Source organism: Muscardinus avellanarius (assembly GCF_963383645.1).
Source record: "Muscardinus avellanarius genome assembly, chromosome: 10".
Classification (NCBI taxonomy): domain Eukaryota; kingdom Metazoa; phylum Chordata; class Mammalia; order Rodentia; family Gliridae; genus Muscardinus; species Muscardinus avellanarius.
In genome coordinates this window covers 74,867,349-74,884,697 of record NC_137796.1, presented here as the reverse complement: position 1 = coordinate 74,884,697, position 17,349 = coordinate 74,867,349, and the positions used below count along the sequence as shown (strand labels likewise).

Genomic DNA, 17,349 nt, shown 5'->3' with positions numbered 1-17,349 from the left:
TGGTACACTTTCAGCCCATTTTTATTTTTTATTTTTATTTTTTATTTTTTTCAGTACTGGGGATAGAACCCAGGAGCATTCACCTCCGAGCTACACCCCCGGCCCTATTTTTTATTCTTTATTTTGAAACAGGGTCTCACTGAGTTGCAAATGGCCTTTAAGTAGCTGGGGCTGACCGTGAACCATGATCCTCCTGTCTCAGCCTCCCAAATGCTGGGATTACAAGCGTACGCCACCATGCTATTTTTATATAAAAGTATAGCCCAGCTGGGCGTGGTGGCGCATGCTTGTAATCCCTGCGCAGAAGGATCGTGCAGGTTCGAAGCCAGCCGCGCTGGCTTAAGAGACCCTATTTCCAAATAAAAATATAAAAATAGGTCTGGGAGTGTAGCCCAGAGGTAGAAGGGCTTCCAGGAACCCCAGTACCACAAAAAAAAAAAAAAAAAAAGTATATCCCAGAGGTAAAAGGATCCTGGGTTCCATCCCCAGTACCACAAAAAGAAAAATATATATTTCAAAGCAGAGACATACCATAGTGCCAAGTATTCATATTTTTTTCTCTTAGTAAAAGTTTTCTTAATATAAGTCTTAATATTTTGTAAGCTTGGACCTGTCCTTTTAAGGCAATTAAGGAAAATTTCCAGCTAATGAGTTAATGAATTGTTTTGATATGGGACCCAACTTTAAGTGGCAGGAAAACTGATTGGTAGGTACCAGAATCTCTCCAGGCTTGGAGTTAGTAAGGAGTGATTCCCCACATACAGTCCACAGTTGCAGAGTTTTAATTCTAATGGTTTAAACTTTAAAGCTGGACGTGGTGGCGCACGCTTGTAATCCCGCGCTTGGGAGGCTGAGACAGGAGGATTGCACAGGTTCAAAGCCAGCCGTGCTGGCTTAAGAGACCCTGTTTCCAAATAAAAAAATATAAAATAGCCGGGCATGGTGGCGCACGCTTGTAATCCCCGCGCTTGGGAGGCAGAGACAGGAGGATTGCGCAGGTTCGAAGCCAGCCGCGCGCACTGGCTTAGGAGACCCTGTTTCCAAAATAAAAATGTAAAAATAGGTCTGGGAGTGTAGCCCGGAGGTAGAAGGGCTTCCAGGAACCCCAGTACCACCAAAATAAATACATAAATAAATAAATAAATATTTAAAAAGCTTTAAATGACTGTTTTATTCCACATTTGGCTTCAAGGCTGTAAGTGTTAAGTAATAAAGTATGTTGACTTATAGATGTAATATAAGATATACAATAGAATGGAAGAATATTCTGGTATATTTATTTTAGAAAGTGTGGGAGTGGTGTGCACAGGCCCGCAGGAACTGGGTGTAGAGGAGAAAGCTGCAAGCTCCCTCCTGGCCCAGGTTAGAGCTGTGGTCAGAAATGTGCCACAGGGTTCATTTGTAGTCTGATGTGAATCAAGTAGAAAATGCCTGTACTCTGCTAAAATTCTTTTTTTCTTTTTTTCCTCCATCCCAGGGGACCGTTATTAGGGTATTTTCCATTCCAGAGGGACAGAAACTCTTTGAGTTCCGGAGAGGAGTTAAGAGGTAAAGTATACAAACCCTCCAAGCTGACTCTGGAAGTTGTATTGGATTTTAGTTTCTATTGGTGACCAAACAAGCATAACCTTAAATATCAGGGAAATTCCTAGTAAATATGAAAGCACTTTCAGCCCACCTGGATTACCAGGTGAGTCAGTCTCACAGTGGCAGGTGAAGAGCATTTTTATGACAGCACACTAGGTTTCCATGTGTCTGCGATCCCACCTGAATGGAGAATGAGGCCAGAGAGTGTGAGAGTTCAGAAAACCAGCATGACCAGGCCGGTGCTGGGGCCTGTGGCTGCCCAGCCTGCTCCAAGGTGCAGGTCAGTGACGGCGACCTCAGCTGGCAAGCAAGTTCCTGTCCAAGTTCCCTGCCCTCAGCACTGGCTGGCTCTCCTTCTCCAGCAGACAGCCTCGACCCTTTTTAAAAAGTCCTTTATAAAAAGTGCGCTTGGTGGCGCACACTTGTAATCCCAGGCTGAGACAGGAGGATCGTAGGTTCACAGCTAACCGCAGCTGCTTAGTGATGCTCTCCACAACTTAGACCCTGTTTCAAAGAATAAAGAATAAAAAATAGGGCTGGTGGAACTAGGTGTGGTGGCACACACTTTAATCCCAGCATTCGGTAAGCTGAGACTGGAGGATCAGTTCACAGACAGCCTCAGCTACTTAGCAAGGCACTTTGCAACTCAGTGAGACCCTGTTTCAAAATTAAAAAGCCTAAAAAAATAGGGCTGGGGTATAGCTCTGAGGTAGAATGCCCCTAGGTTCTATCTCCAGTACCACACACACACAAAAAGTCCCATTTGCAGTCCCTCAGCTGTCCCTCCTAAGCCATATACTTGGTACTTCCTCTCTGCCACTGCTTCAGAGGCAGATGTACCCCTCCCCTGTGGAGTCCAAAACTTGAGGGGACTGGAGCCGAAGGCCCGGGCAGTACTACTTAGCCCCTGGGTCTCCACTCCCTCCTCTCAGACAGGAATATAATAAATAGTACCTGTCTCCCCTAGGCTGAGAGATGAAGCAGGAGGCGTGCTTACTAGGAAGTATTCTGTCACTCACACCTTCCACCCATACAGTGTTTTGGGAACCTGGCCCTGTTTTCTGTCACTTTCCTCTCAGGATGTTCCCACCAATGATGCAGACAGGTCTGTGTTCCCGCTTCAAAAGGCAAAGGCAAAACTTTGCAGTCTCTTTCAGGGGCTGCCTCCTTAATTGTCCTGCCTCTTCATTTCCCTTAGTCTTCCTCATACCACACCGTTCTAGATGGTTCTCCATGTGCTTCTGCCCAATTTCCCTGGGTTCAGTTTATGTCTGAAGTTTTTCCACACCCAAGCTATAAACCCAATACCCTTCCTTAGCTGGGCTGCCAGCATGTTCTCCAAATCTTGAGTCTAGACATGGCACAGCTCCTCTCCTGAGACGGACCTGTTTCCCCTGCCTGCTGGACATGGGCACCTCAGACCACAGGCCAAAACGTGCCCATCAGCTTGTCCTCTCTCACCTTCCTCATCTTGGTAAATGGCCCTCAGCCCCTCCGCAGGGCCCAGATAGAGTGCCACGCCTTTTAAGCCTTTCCTTTCCCCGTTGTACCCCATCCTTGGTTTGTATCACCTGACCTCACACTCACCCACCTTGGTTTCTGCTGAAGATATAAATAGGTCACACACACCCTAAAATCATCCCTGTCATCCTTTGCCCAAAGCAGGAGGACTCCACTTCTTGCTGGGGTCCACAGGTCTATGGAATCTGCCCCTCATCTCCTCCCTTCATCTCACTTTCTCATCGTTCCCCCCATCCCAGCTGTGCTGTGTGCCCAGATCCTCAAAAGAATGAATTTTTTTCATAGGGTCTCTCCTGTGCCGTATCCTGTGCCTGGCCAGCTTCTGTGAACCCTTAGATCTGGGCTGGAATGTCCCTGGATGAGGCCTTTCCTTGATCCTTGCATGGTTATTAACTCCTTTGTGCTACACTTCTTCAGAACCTTCTAGTTTTTGTTGGCACCCCTTTGTAGAAGTCTTAATGTCTGCACTTCCCCCGTATCTTGCTGTTGGCTCTATTAAGGCAGAAGCCATTTTTGCCTTGTTTATCCCCCTGTCCCTCGAGCTTGAACATGATGATGGGTATGTTATGAGCACTCATTAAATATTTACTGAAATAAAATCCACTCCTTGTAATTATTGACTATGCCAAAGGTACCTTATATTTCTAGCCTTATGAGAAAATTTGTTTATTTAATGGCTTTGAGATTTCTTCAGTGACTTTTAAGATACACTGCAGAGACCTTAGCATGTTAGGAATTTTGCAGTATTTTTTTTGCTGAAGATTTAAAGAAGTTTATTAAAAAGATAGACATACGGAAGACAGTTACAGCCCCATGCCATTCAAGAGTGGCATGGGGGATGGTTCAAATGAATTCACCCTGCAGTATTCTTAAGATTCCTAATTTACACTCTACATGGTAAAATCTAGATTGCTAATTTACACTCTACATGGTAAAAAAAAATGGCTATAATTTAATCAGGCTTTCTATTACTAGCTTTGATGTTACAAATTGTAAGATGCTGGAATAGGATAAAAAGGTATAAGTAGACTGTGTGTGCCCACAACATTGCCTCAATTACAAGTCCCTGGAGAAATGTTGCGAGTCCCACCCACCAGAGTTCACTGGGGCAGCAGGAGCTCAGCTGCCTCTCACGGCTTGCTGTCTCTTCAGGTGTGTGAGCATCTGCTCTCTGGCCTTCAGCATGGATGGCATGTTCCTCTCTGCATCCAGCAACACTGAGACCGTGCACATCTTCAAACTCGAGACTGTGAAAGAAAAGTGAGTTGCAAACATTTTTTTCCTTCATGGTTGGTTGGTTGGTTGGTTGGTTAGGGTTTTGTTTTGGAGAGGGGACTGGAGATAGACCCAGGGCCTGTTAATCATATGCATGTTAATCACCTACTTTAGCATTGAACTGCAGCTCCAGCTCCCACATTTGTTTTTTTGTGGGATTTATTTATTTATTGCATTACTAGGGATGGAACCCAAAGGCATTCGACCTCCAAGCTACACCCCAACCCTAGTTTTTATTCTTTTATTTGAAACTGTCTCACAAAGTTGGGGAGGACCTCATTAAGTAGCAGGCTGGCCAGGAATATGCAGTCCTCCTGTCTCAGCCTCCTAAGTGCTGGGATTACAAGCATGCACCACCAAGCCCGTCTTCCCACATTTGTATTTTGATGAAGATATGTCCCCACTTACTGTGTTCCCAGTTAGTGTCTGTATGAAAACAGCACAGACCTGTCCTGCTCTTTGGCATCATTTACCAGTGCAGACTAGGCTGCCTGTGGGATGGGGGTCACCAGATCTAGGCTCAGCAGTAAGACAGGTTGCTCCTGCCCAGTTGACGTTCTGCTGTGAAAAGCATGCTAGAGAAGAAGGCAAGGCCTAGGGTCCAGATGGGCGTCTCTTGTCAGTACTTGTGTCCCCTCTGCCCACTCCCTATGCATAGAGGCAGCTAGGCTCAGACTGCCCGCTGGAATGCATGTCATTTCTCCAGCCTGCCATAGGTCAGTGAAGAAGGGTGGTGTCTGTCTTTATGGCAGTTCACTTAAATTCTGTATTACTATGGTATATGACAGCAGGTGTTTTGGGTTTTTTTTGTGTGTGTTTTTCTCAAATTTCAAAAAGAGCATCCCACTAGGATCCAAATTATTTAAGCTATGACTTATCTAAGATAATTTTAAAACCAGGCATGGTGGCACATGCCTATAATCTCAGTATTTGGTAGGCTGAAACAATAAGATCACTGGTTCAAGGCTAGACTCAGCAACCTAGTGAGACCCTACTTCAAAATAAAAAGGGAATGCCGGATGTGGTGGTGTACTCCCATAATCCAGGTACTTGGGAGGCTTAGACAGGAGTATCACAGGTTTGAGGCCAACCTCAGCTACTTAGGCCCTCCACAACTTAGACCCTGTTTCAAAATAAAGATTAAAAATAGTGCTAGGGGTGCAGCTCAGAGGTAGAATGTCCCTGGATTCAATCCCCAGTACCACAAGAAAAAAAGAAAAAAGGGAGAAGCATATTGGTACATACCTATAATTCCTATTACTTGGGGGTCTGAGAGAAGAGGATCACAGATTTGTGCCCAGCCTCAGCAACTGAGCAGTACCCTCCACAACTTAATGAGACCCTGTTTCAAAATAAATAAAATAGGTCTAGGGGTGTGGCTCAGGCAGAGTGCCCCTGGGTTCATTCCCCAGTACCACAAAAAATAAAAAGGTTGGTATAGCTCAGAGGTAGAATGCCCTGGGTTCAGTCCCAAGGACAGAAAGAAAAAGAAAGAAAGGAGGGAAGAAAACGAAAAAAAAAAAAAAAGATGACTTTAAAACATCCACAAGAGCCAGGCGTAGTGGTGCACACTTGTAATCCCAGCATTTGGGAAGCTGAGACAGGAGAATCGTGGTTTGCGGACAGCCTCAGCTACTTAGGCCCTTTTGCAACTCAATGAGACCCTATTTCAAAAATTAAAGAGTAAGAAATAGGGCTGGGGGTGTAGCTCAGAGATAAAATGCCCTTGGGTCCATCTCCAGTACTGGCGGGGGGGAGGACACAAGAAACTGGGTATGGTGGCACACACTTGTAATCCCAGCATTTGGGAAGCTGAGACAAGAGGATCACAGATTTGTGGCCAGCCTCAGCTATTTAGTGAGGTACTCCACAACTTAATGAGAGCTGTTTTTAAAATAAGAATAAAAAATAGGGCTGGGGATCTAGTTTAGAAGTAGAATGCCCCTGGTTTCAATCTCCAGTTCCACACAGGGGGAAAAAAAATCCACAAGAAGCCGGGCATGGTGGTGCACACTTATAATCCCAGTGCTTGAGAGGCTGAAGCAGGAGGATCACAGGTTCGTGGCCAGGCTCAGCTACTTACGAGGCCCTCTGCGACTTAGACCCTGTTTCAAAATAAAAAATAAAAACTAGGGTTAGGGTATAGCTCGGAAGTAGAATGCCCCTGGGTTCAATCCCCAGTACCGCACACACAAAAAAAGTCCACAAGATCAACAGTAACAAAAACTACAGGAAAACAATTTGAGGTTTGTATTAAAGGTTTTGGGATACTTCCTGACACAGGGGTTCAGGAGGGGATCCTGACCACCTGCTGTTACAGACCACAGCCTATCCGAGGGCCGACTCTTCCTCTTCCAACTGAATACCTCCATACCCCTGCCCTCCCAGAGGCTACTCCTTAGCATCCCAGGCTCCAGTAAAGTTTTCCCTTTCTTTGATGAAGTGGAGAGGATTTTTCATTTTGGTTTCAGGGATGTTTGTGTTTAAGTGGGTGTGGCACTTCTCAGTGAGAACCCAGCTCACCTGTTTGGTGCCATTTCTTTCTAGACCTCCGGAGGAGCCTACCACCTGGACCGGCTACTTTGGGAAGGTGCTCATGGCATCCACCAGCTACCTGCCCTCTCAAGTGACAGAAATGTTCAACCAGGGTAGAGCCTTTGCCACTGTCCGCCTGCCATTCTGTGGCCACAAGAACATCTGCTCCTTAGCCACGTGAGTGGAAACGGGCACTGCTCCGTCCTCTGCCCTGTGTGCATCAAGCACAGGCTCGTTTCAGGGCTCCTGAGCCAGCGTGGGGCTTCTCACCTGCTTTGCCCCCAGTTCATCAAGAGTTGCTCAGGAGGCAGAAGCACAGGCTGTGCACTGCAGACGCAGGACCCTGATGCTTTCTCCAGCGTTCCAGTTCCCAAGAAAACTCCCTCTTTCTGTTTTTGTTGAGTACTTTAGTGTTGATGAAAATGTTGACATCAAACCGTAAGGATTGCTGATATTTAACCCTTTGAACAGGAAAACAGCAGTTTCACAGGTTGGGAGGCACCCATGTCATTCCAGGGCACAGCACAGAGCACACACATCTTAGGAGCTATGCTGGGATTGTATGCAGCATAGCTCTGTGGGAAAAACTGGTCTGGGAAAGTCAGCAACAACAATTCTTTGCAATTCCATGAATCTCGTCGACGTGATTTTCTGTCCTTGCTTTCTTTTCTTTTTTTTTTTTTTGTGTGTGTGTGTGTTTGTGGCGGGGAGGAATTGGGGTTCCTGGAAGCCCTTCTACCTCCAGGCTACACTCCCAGACCTATTTTATACTTTTTTATTTTTGGAAACAGTGTCTCTTAAGCCAGGGCGGCTGGCTTCAAACCTGCGCGATCCTCCTGTCTCCGCCTCCCAAGCGCAGGGATTACAAGCGTGCACCACCACGCCCGGCTTTTTTTTTTTTCCCCCCCCAGTACTGGGGATGTAACCCAGGGACATTCTACCTCTAAGCTACACCCCCAACCCTACTTTTTTTTATGCTTTAGTTTGAGACAGGGTCTCACTAAGTAGCTGAGGTTGTCCGCGAGCTGTGATCCTCCTGTCTCATCCTCTGGAATGCTGGGATTACAAGCATGTGCCACCACTCCCAGCTTCTGTCCTTGCTGTTTAACAGTTATATTTGGGGTTTTTTTTTGGGGGGGGGGGTGATGCTGTAGATTGAACCCAGGGTTATTCCACTTCTGAGCTATACCACTAGACTTTTATTTATTTGTTTATTTATTGGTGGTACTGGGGATAGAACCCAAATGCCCTCTACCTCTGGGCTACACTCCCAGACCTATTTTTATATTTTTTATAAGGTCTCGCTAAGTTGCCGAGGCTGGCCTTGAACCTGCAATCCTCCTTTCTCAGCCTCCCAAGTACTGGTATTACAGGACAACCTCAGACTAAACATAGTTTTAGAAGGTCCCTAAAAACACCAGCCCTTGGTACAGAGGAACCACACACCCAATCTTGCCCTGTCCCATTGTTTGGGTTTGGTGGCCATTCACCCCCATGCAGTCCCTGGCCCTGCCCTGTGGAGCCCCAGGGAGCCAGCAGCTTGGCCTCTGTCCTCTACGGAGGTAACAGCTGGAGCACAGAACTCAGTTTGTGCTATTTGTCAGTTTCTTCCCAGTCCTGCAGAAGGAGGGGCAGCTGGTTTAATGAGGTGCCCTTTGTGAAAGTCATGCTTCTAGAAGTGGGCTGCTTTTTATCCTCCCTAGAATCCAGAAGATTCCCCGGTTACTTGTGGGAGCTTCTGATGGCTACTTGTACATGTACAACCTGGACCCACAGGAAGGCGGCGAGTGCGCCCTGATGCGACAGCACAGGTGAGGCTGCGCCACTTGCCACTGCCGCTCACTTGCTGGTGGGTGGCCATGCTGGCAGGTGCCCTCGAGCCAGCGACATGGGGGCAGACTCCAGGAGCTCCTTTTCCCAGATAAAACTGGCTGTTCCACCCCATCTGCAGGGCTCCACTCAGGGTCAAGGTACAGAGAAGAGAGGTGGCTGGTGCCATGGGCTCCTGTGCTCAGAGAGGAGCAGAACATCCAGGTCCCTCCCTGATGGTGGGGCTTCATGTTTGAAAAGTGAAAATGGCCACCGTGCACATCCTTCAGGGTGCTCTGCTTTCCCCCAGAGCCTGCTGTCTCATTGTGGGACACAGGCTTCCTCCTTGGAAGGGGGGCACTAACACCCTTTAACTGAGAGGGAGTGCAGTTTGATTTTCTGCCACTGGAAAGTTCTAACAGTGATACTGTAATTGGAAGTGGGAAATGATCCTTCTCCCCCTCCCTGTACTGAGGATTGAACCCACAGGTGCTCTACTGAGCTAGATCCCTAACACAACCCCCCTTTTATTGTACTGGGGATTGAACCTAGGGGCATAATGTGTTCAATCTATACCTCAGCCCTTTTTATATTTTGTTTTGAAACAGGATCTTACTAGGTTGCCAAGAGTCTCACTACATTGCTGAGGCTGTTTTCCAACCTGCAATCCTGTTTGAGCCTCCCAAATACTGGGATCATAGGCATGTACCACCATGCCCAGCTGGAATTGATTTATTTAATAGTGAATTTTCCTCATGATCTTGCATTTTAAAAATTTAAGATCGCCTTGCTAGGTGTAACTTTCTTCATCAGGCCTTCTGTGAAAAAGTCCAAGAGGTATTCTCTCTGAGTGGCCATAGCATTTGAACACTTGTGTCCATCTGGCGAGGGCCCGTTGCCCCTTTGCTGCACGTCTGGCTTCTCAGGCCTGGCCGTGCTGTGATGCAGTCATGCCGTCTTGGAAGCATTGTCCTGCTCATGCCCTTTTCTCTAGGCTGGATGGCAGTATGGAGACAACCAGTGAAATCGTAGACTCTGCCTCTCACGACTGCCCCTTAGTGACACAGACGTACGGCGCAGCGGCTGCAAAAGGTGCCTATGTGCCCTCGTCTCCAACAAGACTTGGTAAGGGGCAGGACGCGAGCCTAGAAGGTAATTTACACGGTGCCCCGGGGTGGGAGGTAGGGTCTTGCACATGAGCTTTCCTCAGAGTTGCCCCTTGGCATCCAGAAAGGGAAGCAATGGTCTGGAGCAGAGCAAGCTTTTGTAACCTATAACCTGCTATTTCCAAGGCCTCACGGGACTGAATTTATTTATTTATTTATTTATTTATTTATTTATTTACTTATTTATGTACTGTGGATTGAACACAGGGGCAGTTTACTTCTGAGCCATACACCAAACCCATTTTATTTTTTATCTTGAAACAGGATCTTGTTACAATCTTCTAACCTGCAATCCTCCAGTCTCAGCCTCCCAAGTACTAGGATTTGAGATTATAGGTGTGACACCACCACGCCTGGCTTTTCTTCACTTTTGAAGAGAAAATGTCCAGAAGGGCTGTTGGATGCACATGTGTTATGCTCCACCCTGTCCCCTCAGAAGCACACTGCCAAGTGTTCATTCTGGACCTTTGTCCAGATTCCCATTAAACACCTTTGCATGGCAGCCCTGCAAGGCTGAGGGCAGAGGCAAGGTGGAGAGTGTCAGGGCCGTATCCTGAGCTTGTCTGGCTGGTCAGTCCACACACAGATAGGGGCTGAGGTCACCTGCTCCAGGCCCCTTCGCTCCATGTGAGCCACCCCTCTTAAAATCTTGTGGGAAAGCCAGGTGTGGTGTCACACGCTTATAATCCCAGCACTTGGGAGACTGAGACAAGAGGATTACAGATTCTACTGTGTGAGGCCCTGTTTCAAAATAAGGAACAAAAATAGGGCTGGGGGTGCAGTTTGGAGGTCCGATGCCTCTGGGTTCAACCCCCCAGTACTGCAAAAAATGAAAGTAAAATATTATTTTAAATAATAAAGCCCTGTGTGAGGCCCTGGGGCTTTGCTCACCACATGCAGAGCTGCACTTGCTCCCTACAGCTCCTCCATGGAAGGCCCCCGCTAGGTACCTCAGTGTTGTGGCCGGCCGCACATAGCCAGCCTGAGCATCGATTTCACTCTCCCTGCTCAGTGGAGAAAATCACAACCCGTCCATGCAGACATTGATGAATTTTGGAAAATAAGTGACTTCATCTTGAGCTGCCCAAGGCTGCAGGGACCTCATTAGTCAGAAAAGCAATTTGAATTCAGAAGGTCTCATGTGGGCTGCAGTTCATAACCAGGCACTCGAGTGTCCAAAGCACGGGCTTCAATTGATGTTGCTGGGATCTGTAGACTGTCCCCAGCCCTCTGAGGATGGCTTGCTTGTCTCTCTGCAGCCTACACAGACGACCTGGGGGCCGTGGGTGGCACTTGCCTAGAGGATGAAGCTAGCGCCCTGCGCCTGGATGAAGACAGCGAGCATCCTCCCATGATTCTACGGACTGACTGAGCTTGACCTGTGAACTCTGACCCTAAGAACAGAGACACTGGCTGACAGAGGACTTTGTGCATTGCTGCTATGAACTTGGACCTGAACTGGGGAGAAGATGGCAGAAACTTTTTAAAAAAAGATTGTAGTGATAGTCTAACTCCATACTGTTGGGAAAATACACCATTTTCACTTCAGTGGCTTTTCATCCTGCTTATGGATCTTAGCTTTCAGTTTTCTTTCTTTTTCTTTTTTTTTTTTTTTTTTTCTTTTGCCAAAATTAACTGTTTGGTGAAGCCCTCAAAATCTCCTTGCTTTGTATGCATGATGTGCCAAGCCAGCATAGGAGATCTAGAAGCCACTTTATAACAAACTGCATTATCTGGTGTCCGGTGTCTGTACGTAGCAGTGGCATGTGAGGAAGACACAGCGGCGTGCACAGTGGCTCTGGGTGTCAAGGCCGGTTCTGCGGGGACAGGTGCCAGGCTGCCCACCTGGACCTGCTGGGGCTGGCACGTGTCTGCCTCAGACGGGAGTCCTCTTGCCCTACAGCCCACCTGCACCACTTTCCCTCAATTTTATTTTGTTAATTAAATTCTTTCCAAATCGGATTAATCTGGGATTTTCTCCAGGGTAGACTTTTGTTTCTGATCTCGTGTCTCTATGTGGATACTGGAAGAGAGAGGTTCTTTCTGATATTAAAGCCTTCCTTTCTGACAGCAAGTGAGTTTGAAAGCGCGCCTGGACTCCCTGGAGCCAAGAAAAGTGATTGCGCACGTGTCATTAAATGATCTCTCCTCCCCCTCGATTCCTGTCCAAGAACTGCGACTTTTTTGTTGTTTTTTAGGAGAATTTGTAGTTAATCCTATGCCCAAGAAAGCACAAAAGTAAAATGCAACGGTGTTGGGTTGTCTTCTCACTTGGAGCCCTGCTCTCTGCCCGGGGCTCTCTGCCCCTCCAAAGTCGTGTGATAGTCACAGGCACAAGGGAGACAGTCAGTGGCCATGGGCGCGCCTTTGCCGGGGTGATATGTGCCTTTCTATTTCAGTCTTAGAACAGCTGTGCAGCAAAGTGATGAGATTGTGGTCGAACGTTACAGTATTTGCCTCGCTCCCTTTTCATTTTTACAGAATTAAGACAACCTCAGATACCTCAAACTCTGCATTCCAAACGTAGACCTAGCACAGGTCAAGTTTTGAGGGTATTTAAATGGAGCTAACAGCTCAAGAAATGGCCTCAGGGCCTTTGAAGTGGGGAAACTTAAGAATAGAAGAGGCCAGAGGGCTCTCTTTGCCCAGGCTGAGCACATTTCAGCTTTTTGTATAGAAAGGACCAGAGGTCTTGAGGTGACAGTCGTAATGGTACCAGGCGGATAGCTTTGGCAGGGCCTTCAGCTGACTGGATCTATTAAAGTTGAAGGCCCCTGATGTTGCCAGGGCTCTGAGACAAAATCCTAAATGCAGGGGCCCAAAGTCTGTTCTGGATGTGACAGAACTCTCTAGAGGAGCTGTCTGGGCAGACCGTTTTCATAAGAGCCGAGAGGTGGGCATGTGCTGGACCTTTCTTTGAAATCTCTTGCCTGTCTATCCAGAACCCTTGGAGAAATGTGTCTCTCAGTCAGGCAGTCTCTACGGCGAGCCTGAGGAGACTGCTATGGGGCCAGAAGGTGAGGGGCCTTACCAGGATGGTCTTTCCCTGCACCAGGGTCTCGAGGTCTCTACAGAACAAGGCACTGGGCCCATCTCAGGCACACTGGCCAGAGTGCTCATGGGAAGACATTGTCAAGGTGCACAGGGTTGATCTGGAACCCTGAGCCAGGCCTTCCTAGCAACTAAAAGAAACTGTATTTCAAGTTCTGCATTAGAACCTTGTTAACTCCGTGCCTGCTCGTTAACTCGTGTGCCTGTGGGAATTTGGTGGCTCCAGTCTGCCTTGCTGGGTTTCTTTCATCTTACTTTGGGATTGGTAGTCCTAGAAGAGGTTGGGAATTTGCTTCCTTCCCACCTCGGTTTCCTTCACTTTAAGACAAGGTGGTGAGGAAAGGCTTCTGCTATCCTGGGACCTTCAACACCCGCCCTTCTATGGGCAGCCCCCAGGACTGGCAAATGCTTTCCCTCCAACCACAAACGCCCTTTCCCTGCCCGCTGGGATGTTGCCTGTGCACCAGACAGGAAGGACTAAGGGTTCTCATGTGAGAAAACCAAAAAGGACTCATCTTGCTGACCCTTTTCCCATTTGCCTGTTGCGTTGCCCTCTTCCTCTGTGCCTGTAATGTTGGGGCCCCCCATCACTGGCCAGCCTCCGGCATGGGCAAGAAGGCTGGGGAAGGAGGACGCGGGAGCAATGAGGCGGTTGTTATCACAACTCTGACCTCTGCCAGGGCCAGGAGAGGGGCTTTGACTCAGCAGAACGAGCATGCTCATCTGCTGAACTCCATTCCACACACCAATGTTAATTTTTTTGTTATATTTTTTCAAACTTCAAAAAAGACAGGGATAGGGGGCTGGAAACAAAACTCAGAAACGTAATGGATTTGCATGAATTGGGACCAAACCTTTTGTATTTTTTCAAATGATGGAATCAAGAGTTGGATTGAACACAGAGTCAGAACTGAACTCATCCCTTGATCCCACCACCTCATAAGCGGTGTGAGCCACGTGTCAGGTCGCAGGGGCCTTGGGTTCCAGACTGCAGTGGGAGTAACCCCTACCTCACAGGGTTGTTGTGAGGTATAATGTGACCGTGTCCTGCAAGTGCCCAGCACACAGTGCCTGGCCGACGCTGGCGCCCAATAAACGCTAAAACTAAGCATCTTGTGGAATGAAACCCATGTTTTTTGTTCAACTCCGCCTCAACGCACAGCTGGGTGGGAAAGAGGCCGAGTAAGGGTGTTCGTGTTGGAGGCTACGTTCAGGCATCTTTGATCCTTGCCTTCCCTGCTCCTGAGTACTGAGAATACCAAGCAGCCTGGGAGGAGGTGTCTTACAAAATGCCACTAGGCCTTGCCAACGAGGCTCTGCCTGCTGGGCTGGGCTGGCCATGGTCACCTGTGCAGCCACTTACCACGGACGGGGTCTGAGACCACAGGGGGACTCACTGCCATCTTCTGGCTTCCACTAGAACAGTCTGGCCCATCCCTCTTGGAGACTCAGGGTTCTAACTGCCAGGCCCTGCTGGGGAATGGGCTTAGCAACCTAATCGCAGACCATCTCAGGTCTCACAGCTCAGCAGAGGAACGTGGGACCCTCAGGAATGGGAAATGTGTTCCTTGCTCATTGCCATTGATATGGTTTCCATGAGGAAGTTGGCATAAAGGTGCACCTTTGGATCCTGGCACAATGGTGCACACCTGTAATCCCAGTACTTAGAGGACTGCGACTGGAGGGCTTGGGTTAAAGGCTAGCCTCAGCAACTTTGCAAGGTGTTCAGGAACTTAGTAAGACTCTTTCAAAATAACTATAATATAGCCAGGCGTGGTGGCGCACACTTGTAATCCCAGCCCTTGGCAGGCTGAGACAGGAGTATCGCACGGGTTCGAAGCCAGGTTCAGCTACTTAGGCTCTCAGCAACTTAGCACAACCCTGTTCCCAAATAAAATATAAAATAGGTCTGAGAGTATAGCCTGGAGGTAGAAAGCCCCTGGGTTCCAGTACCACAAATAATAATAATAACAACAACAATAACAACAACAATTATAATAGGGCTGGAGTGTACCTCAGAGGCAGATAGAATGCCCCTGGATCCAATCCCTACTGCCACAAAAGAAAACGCATTTTTGTCTGTGCTAACTCTTGATCCTGCCTTTAACCTGCAGGAATTACCTAATTAATTACTTGTTTCAAATGTGTTTAGGAGGAATACAGGTTTGAGGCCAACCTCTACAACCTAGCAAGACCCTGTTTTGTTTTCAGCACAGGGGCATTCTATCACCAACCTACACCCCCAGCCCTATTGTTTTTATTTTGAAGCACGGTATGGCTGAGTTGAGAAGTCTTCCTAGCAGAAGCTGCCCTCAAACCTGCAATCCTCCTGTCTCAGCCTTCCAGATACTGGGATTATAGGGATTCTAGGTGTGTGCTGCCACTCCTGGCTGAGATCTTGTTTCAGAATGAAAAATAGGGCTGGAGTGTAGCTCAGAGATAGATTGCTTCTGGGTTCAGTCCCTAGTAAAACACACACACACACACACACAGTATGCTGACACTGGCCAAGGCTGAAAGTTCAGTTGTGTCATTCTGTAAATATGTTCCGTCCTCACACACAAGCTGGACAGTCAGTTAGGTGGAGGATTTGCTGCTCTGCTCTGCTCTGCTCTGCAGGTCAGAAGTTCAGGAAAACCCTGCATTTGAGCCACTGGCATCTATCTGGGAAGAGTACATGTAGAATTCTCTTGTTTTGTACATGGCTTTCTCATTAAAAATATATAATGAGCCCAGCATGGTGGCACGTGCATGTAATCCCAGGACTTGGAAGACTGAGACGGGAAGATCACGGGTTTCTGGCCAGCCTTAGCTACTTAGGCCCTCTGCAACTTAGACCCTGTTTCAAAATAATAAGATAGGGCCAGGGGTGTAGCTCGGAGGTAGAATGCACCTGGGTTCAATCCCCAGTAACACACACGTATGTATATGTGTATATATACACACATACATATCATTATGCACATATGTGTGTATAGATATATGAAATGAGCCTGGTATGGTGGTACATACCTGTAATCCCAGTACTTGGGAGGCTGAACCAAGAATTACAGGTTCAAGGCTAGCCTCAGCAACTTATTAAGACCCTGTTTCAAAATAAAAGGGTAAAAGGAACTGGGGCTATAGCTCAGAGGTAAATATTTCTGAGGTCAATCGCCAGTACAAAAATATAGACAGATAAATATTTGCCAAACAGGTTTTTCTGATGTACATCTTAGTCTTGACCCTGTCATAATCCTTCGTCTGTGTTGTACCTTTTTGTTCCGTGTATTTTGTGAAGCACAAAATAACTGAATTTTGAAGTGACCAGCTTTTATCCTTCTCTGGTATTTGATTCAAAAAGTCTGATTTGAAAAAAAAAATTTTTTAATCTTTTTAAAAGCTCCGAATTTGAAGAAACTTGGGGGGGGGGGTTGTTTTTGTTTTTGTGTGCGTGTGTGGTACTGGGGATGAAGCCCAGGGGTTTTCTACCTCCAAGATACACCCCCAGCCCTATTTTTTATTCTTTATTTTGAAATGGTCTCACTGAGTTGCAAAGGGCCTCACTAAGTAGCTGAGGCTGTCCACGATCCTCCTGTCTCGGCCTCCCAGATGCTGGGATTACAAGCGTGAGCCTCTACGCCCGGCAAAGGAAGGAACTGTTTTTGATTCCTTGCCCCTGTGCTTTTCATTCAGCACCGAGTTGTAGTTTATATTACAACTCCTATATTTTATGTTTCATTTTTAGGTGAAGCTGCTACAGGAGCTTCCAGTATATGGGGAAGGAGAGGGAGAGAGCAAGTCCCAAGTACAGGTGGATTTGCTTACTGCTTACATTCCATATCGAATCTGACTAAAAGCCCATCTCTATGAGCAATTTTAGTAACTGCTTTAAGAAATTAAAGTCCGTGACCAGGTTTGGTGGTGCTTGCCTGTAATCTCAGTACTTGTTTGAGGCCAGCCTCAACAATTTAGCGAGATCCTTAACAACTTAATGAGACCCTGTTTCAAAATGTAAAAAAAAAAAAAAAAAAATAGAGCTGAGGTTTAGGGTGGGGCTCAAAGGTGAAATGCCCTTAGGTTCAATCCCCAGTACCAAAGAAAAGTTTTTTCACCAACCATTGCCTATGCATAGGCTAAACATTTAGTTTGTACCCTACCATGCTATAATTCTACTACACATATTGTAGGAAGAGATCAGAATCCTGAAACCCAAAATCTAAAGACTTGTATCCAAAACTGATTTATGTCTTTTGTAAAATAGACGACACATTTCTTCCCACCAGTCCTTGCCTGTGAACTCCTGAACTCTTACTCACAGGATGAGGCAGGTGAGTCCTCGGTGGCCCCTGACACTGCCTGGTTCTGCTGGTCAGAATGGTCAGCCTCCTGTACTGGGTGTGGTGTAGGCACACCTGTAATCCCA

General features: G+C 47.2%; 1 protein-coding gene across 4 annotated transcripts in view; it reads left to right on the top strand.

Moving 5' to 3' along the window:
• The window catches only part of WIPI2 (WD repeat domain, phosphoinositide interacting 2), a gene marked incomplete at both ends in the record, with an annotated part of 53,244 nt that extends 41,979 nt beyond the window's left edge, over nt 1-11,265 (top strand). For 2 of the 4 annotated variants that reach the window (XM_080703404.1, XM_080703403.1), the window contains 6 exons: nt 1,478-1,548; nt 4,261-4,368; nt 6,931-7,095; nt 8,622-8,729; nt 9,722-9,879; nt 11,153-11,265. In XM_080703404.1, coding sequence (XP_080559530.1) covers nt 1,478-1,548; nt 4,261-4,368; nt 6,931-7,095; nt 8,622-8,729; nt 9,722-9,879; nt 11,153-11,265 — 723 coding nt within the window. The remainder of the gene's footprint in view (nt 1-1,477; nt 1,549-4,260; nt 4,369-6,930; nt 7,096-8,621; nt 8,730-9,721; nt 9,880-11,152) is intronic. The other 2 variants (XM_080703406.1, XM_080703405.1) reach the window with 2 other exon arrangements.
• Nucleotides 11,266-17,349: the final 6,084 nt, after the last annotated feature.